Source organism: Lepidothrix coronata, unplaced genomic scaffold, assembly GCF_001604755.1.
Source record: "Lepidothrix coronata isolate B3197 unplaced genomic scaffold, Lepidothrix_coronata-1.0 Scaffold305, whole genome shotgun sequence".
NCBI lineage: Eukaryota > Metazoa > Chordata > Aves > Passeriformes > Pipridae > Lepidothrix > Lepidothrix coronata.
Genome location: NW_016690485.1, coordinates 187,663 through 195,027, shown reverse-complemented (window position 1 = coordinate 195,027; position 7,365 = coordinate 187,663). Strand labels below are relative to the sequence as shown.

The window sequence follows — 7,365 nt, the reverse complement described above, 5'->3', positions numbered from 1 at the left end:
TATGCAAAGAGACAAGTTAAAAGCCCTCAGCAGCAGGGCATTGTCACAATATCCAGGGTCCAAAGGGGAATTTGGGGTCCCAGGAGGAGTGACCAGGTGTGTCAGGAGCTGCCACTGTGTGCATTCTGTCTCTGGAGCACAGAGGAGGGCTCCAGGCTGCTGCTGGATCACCAGGAGCTGTGGTGCCAGTGCAAAATAAATAATGAAATTCTCTGAGCATCCAGGCACTGGGGACTAAGGGAATATGGAAAATTTACAGCACATTCTGCACTGGCTCCCTCACAGTCCTCTCCAAATGTTAGAGGAACACAAACCCATCCTTCTCCAAGGGAAATCCCTTCACATCCACCAGGTCTGGAGGAACTGAGCAGGGCAGGGTGCTGCTTCCACCCCTTTGTGAAACACAACAGTGCCCTCCTGGACCAGTTCATGCCTGGAGTTTGGGCTCACCCAGCTGGAACTGCTGCCAGGGGATGGCCACGTACCTCTGGCTGTGTCACTCAATAAAATGGTCACATACCTCTGGCTGTGTCACTCAATAAACCCTGTGGGGACCCCAGCCCGTCCCACCTCTCTAATCCACCTGTGTCTCACCACACCTGGCTGAAACAACAGTGCTGTGACCCAGCCCTGGGTGTCACCCACCTCCTTGTGTCACCACCTCCTGTGCCATCACCCACCTCCTGGGTGTCACCTCCTGGGTGTCACCTCCTGTGCCAGCCCTGGGAAAGCCCCAGCCTGGTGTTTAAGGCCCGTCTGGTGGCCCTGGGGCACTGTGGGGTTGTGGTTGTGCTGGCACAGGTGGTGAAGGGCACCAGGGACATCACTGGTTCCTCTCCCTGGGCATTTCCTACCACTGCACTAATTGGAGGGGGACTGTCAAGCCCTGCAGACCTTCAGGTTGTCCCTGAAGGAGTCTCAGGGAGTTCTCACCACTCCATTACTCATCACCCCCCACCACAGTCAGCCCTGCACAATTCATTCCCTGGTCCTGGATCCCAAAGTGGTTCCCAGGGCTGTGCCTGGACCAGCCCGGGTAGGCAGGGACCTGTACACCAGCTGTGAACTTTACCCCTGTCCTTGTTCCAGACTCAAAGTGTTTTGGAACCAGAAACTGTTTTAGCTTTTTGGGGAACCACGATGGAGAGTAATCTGGGAGCTCTGAGCTAGAGACCAGCAGGTATTCCTGCTACAAACCTTTCAGTTGATTTTGTCCTCATTTCTGATTTTATTGGATTACTGTTCCTCCCCTAGAAACCTGCAGAGATGCTGAGCAGGCTGTGCAGTGAGGGCAGGGGACCTGCAGTCAGCAGCTCCCTGGCTGCCACGACCCTTGAGGGAGCTGTCAGGGACCTTTGGGGACCAACAGGAACCTCTAATTCCTGAGAGCAAATCAGTCAACCAAACCTCCCCCTGAATGCTGAGTTACCACCTCGTTTCAGACAGGACAGTTCAGGGAGGTGCTGTGCTGTTTATTATCTCCATGTCTGTCTGTGGTGGGGATTTTATTAAATTAGCACTTGATAGAATCATCTCATTCCACCCCCTGCCCTGGGCAGGGACACCTTCCACCAGCCCAGGTTGCTCCAAGCCCCGTCCAACCTGGCCTGAGACACTTCCAGGGATCCAGGGGCATCCTGACTGGGTCGGCTCCTCACCCACCCCAGGTGAGCTCCACACATCCAGCTGGCCACTGACACAGGGGGTGACCCCCCTCCTCCTGTCCCCTGCCCGTCCTTCCCAGAGCCACTCTCCTGCCACCTGCCAAGACATTACGATGAGAGAAGTGAGAGGAACTAAAATCATGAAGCTTCTCTGCTCTAATTCATTGTCCCCAGAGCTCTGCAGATGAAGGACAGTTAACAAAGCACCACTGTCCATGAACAGCAATAAAACCCAGTGGAAATGGGGTACTTGAACCCTGCACACTCGAGGCTTTGTCCGTGATGAAAGCCAAGCCTGTCCCTGACCATGCAGCAAAGCAATCACACACTGGAGAGTGTTTTCCTTTCAAACACACACTGAGAGCTCGGCTCAACACGAGCCCGAGGCTCCATCTCCACTCCAGGCACAGACTCAGCTCCTCTGTGTGCAGAGACATTCACTGAGGGCAGAGGATTCTCAGCAACTTCCACTTATCTCCCAAAGGTTTTTGAGATTTCATTTACTTTTCACAAAACGCCTGTTGAAATTATAGAATCATGGAAGAACGTAGAATGGTTGGGGTTGGGAGGGACCTTAAAGCTCATCTTGTTCCAACACCCTTCCATGGGCACAGAGCCTTCCTCCTTCCCTTCCTCCCCCTCAGAAAAGGGTTCTTGCACTCCGAAGACACAAAAACCACCAACTGAGCTAATAAAGAGTAGGTGTCTCCAGAGCTGGAGAAAAAGTAGGAAGTGCAGGAGCTGCAGTTTCCCACCACGTGTGGGTTATTAAGCTGACATTTTAACCACGCTGAAATATAAATCTCCCTGCTCAGCTGGCTAATGCCCCATTAGGCATGGGCCCCTGGCCAGGAATGGCCCAGTTGGTGATTCATTGACTCGGGGACATGTCCCTGGGCAGTTTGCTCCTGACCCAGCCATCATGTCCACCCAAGAAGCGGTGCAGCGAGTTCAAAACTGCCTCCCCCAGGGTATAAAACCATTATGGGAAACCCCAAGGAGCAGACAGATACATAGAACCACAGAATCATGGAATCCCAGAATGGTTTGGGAGGGAAGGGACCTTAAAGCTCATTCTGTTCCACCCCCTGCCATGGGCAAGGACACCTTCCACCAGCCCAGGTTGCTCCAAACCCCATATATTGACCAACTCAAATGGCAGCTCAGCTGTTCTCAGAGCTACCAACAGCAACGCACTCTCCTGACGCATTTTCCTTCTCACAGCTCCCTCTCCTATTAGAAACCACATGGCTGTTCTGAGCAAATACTCTTTCTTTTGCTAAGGAAGCCAGTGCAAACACAAATGTTCTGAGGACGTTAAAAAAACCCAACGACACGAGCAGCTTTTGTACCCGGCTCTGTTATCTCCACTGGGAGAAAAACAGCCTTTAATGAACAGACTTTCATTTCCCCTGTGCCCATCACAGGGTGCCTCCTTTGATCAAATCAGAGGAAAATAAAAAAAAAACCAGAAGAAACGCATTGAGAGTGTTAAGAACGTTTGGGGGTTCTGATCTGAAATCATAAATCTCTGTCTTTCCCTTTTTTTGAAGTTGTTACTGGGATGGCTGGAGCAGAGCAGGGATTGGTTTCTGTGTCAGTCACCTCCTGCGTCATTCAGGTGTGAACACCCCTGGTCCCAGAGAGCAGAGCACCTGAGGCTCCTGCTCTCCATCAAGGAGATTGAGTTTGATCCACCAGCTCCCATCCTGACGCAGGGCACAACATTCTGTGGAGCCCATATCCAGGGAGAGCCATTCCCTGACACCTTGGGGTCACCAGCCACTCCAGACGTTTGAATTCAGTTCGGCAGTCATGGTTTAGGGGATATGCTTCCCTCAAATATGGGACAATAAAGCCTTTCCTGACCTCCCAGAGTTCTTCAGCAGGGAAACACCTTCAGCAGGGAAACAAACACCTTCAGCAGCAAGAGGTGCTGGGGTCCCTCAGCAATGAAGGCAGGACAGGCCACCCATCGTCTGTGCTGTGGTGAGCAGTGAGTTGCCCATCCAGCCATGGCTGATGTGCCAGGCTCTGGTCTGGTGACTGACGGGGTGTTCAGAGTCTGGGCACTGAGAGAACAGGTGAAGGAACAGGCAGAAACGAGTCTGTAGGACAGCAAACACAACCAACAGCAGCAGGTGACAGTGAGTCAGGAGGTGTAGGAGCCTCGATGCTCCTCAGCTGAACCTGCGCGGTCTCTGACGATGGAGCATCCATGGGAAGCGGCTCCAGGAGAAACAAACAGCAGTGAAAGTGCTGATGACCCAAGCCCCAGAAATCCCACCACCCTCAACTTGTCCTGAACCCCTTGGGCAAACCTCGGGTGAGAAGTGCTGCAGCTCTTGGTGCTGCTTTCCAAACCCTGTCCCGTGTCCCCCTTCCCTTGCTCAGCACCTGCCCCCACAGCCGGGACAGGGACACTCCCCCGCGGGGCAGAGGAGACGGAGGACACGCTCCCGGATCTGCCTGGTCTTCACCCCGTAGACAATGGGGTTGAGCATGGGCGGGACCACGACGTAGAGGTTGGCCAGGAGGATGTGGACACGACTGGGGATGTGGTGGCCGAAGCGATGCGTGAGAAAGGAGAAGAAGGCGGGCACGTAGAACATGAGGATCACGCAGAGGTGGGAGCCGCAGGTGCTCAGGGTTTTGAGCCGAGCCTCCGGGGACGGGAGCCGGAACACGGCCCGGAGGATGAGCACGTAGGACACGGCGATGAGCACGACGTCCAGCCCCGAGGAGAGCAGCGCCGTCGTCAGCCCGTACCACACGTTGGCTCTGATGTCGGCGCAGGCCAGGCGGGCGATGCCCATGTGCTCGCAGTAGGTGTGGGGCATCACGTTGTGCCCGCAGTAGGGCAGCCGCTTCAGCAGGAAGATGGGCGGGAACATGATGCAGAAGCCCCGGACGACGGCGGTCAGGGCGATCTTCCCGATCACCGAGGGCGTCAGGATGGACGAGTAGCGCAGCGGGTCACACACGGCCACGTAGCGGTCGAAGGCCATGGCCAGCAGGACAGAGGATTCCACGATGAAGCTGAAATGGGTGAAGAACATCTGTGTGATGCAGGCATCAAAGGAAATCTCCCTGGCGCTGAACCAGAAGATGGCCAGCATTTTGGGCACCGTGGTGGTGGACAGCATGAGATCAGAGACGGCCAGCATGGCGAGGAACAGGTACATGGGCTCGTGGAGGCTCCGGTCCGTGCTGATGACGAAGAGAAGGACCGAGTTGCTGAACACTGCAGTGAGGTACATCAGGCAGAAGGGGACGGAGATCCAGATGTGGGACTCCTCCATGCCTGGGATGCCTGTCAGGACGAAGGTGATGGGGTCGAAGCTGCTGTCGTTGAGCTCGTACATGGCGCTTCGGTCCTCGGTGTCAGCCTGGCTCGGCTCTGCGCAGGAAAGAGATGGGATAAACAGTGCCTGCTGAGCCTGGATTTGCCAACAACCCCCTACAGATGTTACAAATCAGGGCACAAGGCACCTACCTTCCACTCTGAGGGGTTCCCTCACTGTGCTTTGCTGTACGAAGCACCTTGTTTGTTCTATCAGCGCTACAAACTGTGTCTGTAAGGAAAACATCTTCTCTGTGCCTCCATCGCCACCACAAACCAGGTCAGGCCCTTTCCTAGCTCAGCTTTATCCACTGTCCCACAAAGATTGCAAAAGTCATAAAAATAGTCATAAAAGTCACCGTCAGCCTTGTCACGATGGGTGGCTGCATCTGTGAGCACACAGAGCCGTGTCTGTGGTGGGACTGTGTGTTCCTCCAGGGAGCTGAAATGACACAATTCCTCACCCCGCTCAGATCAGTGACTGATTCTCCAAGAGCTCCTTGCACAAACCACAAATACAGGGATGAATCCTGCCACAGTGCCAACACTGGGAAGTGTCTGCAGTGTGACTTACACCCAACTGCACCTCTGAGGGCTGTGGCCATCCCTGACACTTCTCTCTTGGAGACCCTTTAGGCACTGGAAGAGACTGAAGTCTCCCCGGAGCCTTCCCTTCTCCAGGCTGAACACCCCCAGCTCTCCCAGCCTGGCTCCAGAGCAGAGGGGCTCCGGCCCTTTCTTTTCCTGCCTTTTCCTTCCTTCCTTTTCCGCTCCTTCATAAAGAGGGGCAAAGACATGGTGGGCTGCACAGAGTGATCCTTGGACAAAGAAATGCTGGCCCAAAGCAGAAACACCCCAGAGAGACACCCCGAGTGCAGAGTTCTGCCCCGATGTCAGCCCGTGGCACCTCCCAGCCTCTGAACTCGGTTTCACAGTTCCTGAAGTGCCGGGGCAGCCTGAGCTCGGAGCTGGATGTTTGGAGCTGGGAATATCATCCCTGAGCTGGGAACATCATCCCTGAGCTGGGAACATCATCCCTGAGCTGGGAACATCATCCCTGAGCTGGGGGCTCCCTCCCATAACTGATCAGCCTGCGGGTATTTTTGCGCATTTGAATAACGCAAACAAGCCAAGCTGTGGCTCCGCGGAGGCTTTACCATGAGAAGGGCTCTGAGGAGAAGGAGCACCACAGGACCGATGGGTTTATGTGCTTTCCCCCATTTTAGCCCCCCAGCCCCCATGTAAGCTCCATCATACGCTAGAAAAACTCCAGGCCAGGGTTGGGATTGAAGGAAAAACAGATGGATTCGGACCAAAGCTAAACCTTCCCTGTTTGCAGCCTGGTTTACTTTCATTGCAAACGGCAGATACACAAGTCAGACGTGTTTGCATTTCTAAGCACTTCCATTAAGGAGGATTCTCGGCCTCCCTGAACCCAAAGTCCACTGAAAACATTGCTCGGTACAGAAAAGACCTTTAGCTCAACGCAAATATTTATCCAGTCTCCTCTTCCACTTGCAAGCCCACGTCACCCAGGTGAATCGAGCCGGGCTGGGTCTAGAACTGGGGATTAAATCCGCCTGGGAACGTTCCCAGGTTCCAATGCCAGCCGGTGAGATTCCGTGTGGGCTGCAAAGCGCCTTCCACCTCCACTTCCCAGCTTATGGAAATCTATTCCTCTCACACGCCGCTTTTCTTCCCTTCGGTCTTTTCAAACAGAATCACTGCCCCAGATCCCAGCGCTTGATATAAAACGACTCACCAGGAGGACCGGCCCCAATGTGGGGAGAGGAAGCGCAGCCCCGGGCGGTGCGGAGCTCGGGGCAGCCCAAATCCCCGCCGTGCTGCCAGGAAGGGGAAGGCCGGCCCTCCCCCCCCCCGGCCTCGGAGGGAGCATCAGCCCCTGCACCTGGGGAAGTTTAAACTGCCGATGCATTAACCATTAACAGCAGTTAACACTCCCGGGTGAGGCATTTCCTGCTTTTCCAGCATTTGCATTGCAAGTGATTTTCCTCCCTCCCGGCCGTGAGGACCTGCGGGGGCTCAGCCCGAGCCCTCCCGGCAGCATCAGCATCGCGGATCTTTGGGAGTCTTTCGTCTGCAACGGGGGAAAATTGCCTCGATCCACTGCTGAAACCTCCCAAAACAACCCCCTCGTGCTGCCACAGGGGAGAGGATTCTCTGCCACCCGACCCCGGCCCGTGGGCACTGAGCTAAAACCATGAGTATGATGTGAAGATCATTGATCAAATCAACAATCTACAAAATCGTGATTTGCAGGAAATTCTTGGCTGTGAGAGGGGTGAGGCCCTGGCCCAGGGTGCCCAGAGAAGCTGTGGCTGCCCCTGGATCCCTGGA

The 7,365-nt window shown here is 54.8% G+C and overlaps 1 protein-coding gene across 1 annotated transcript; it reads right to left on the bottom strand.

Annotated features, from left to right (window-relative positions):
- Nucleotides 1–2,996: 2,996 nt before the first annotated feature.
- LOC108508591 (olfactory receptor 52B2-like) lies at nucleotides 2,997–6,870 on the bottom strand. Its single transcript, XM_017837470.1, has 2 exons — nucleotides 6,770–6,870; nucleotides 2,997–5,064 (listed from the first exon to the last, which is right to left on the bottom strand). Exon 2 carries the CDS (start codon nucleotides 5,027–5,029, stop codon nucleotides 4,055–4,057), a length of 975 nt encoding a protein of 324 aa, XP_017692959.1. The 5' UTR covers nucleotides 5,030–5,064; nucleotides 6,770–6,870; the 3' UTR covers nucleotides 2,997–4,054.
- Between the last annotated feature and the right edge of the window lie 495 nt (nucleotides 6,871–7,365).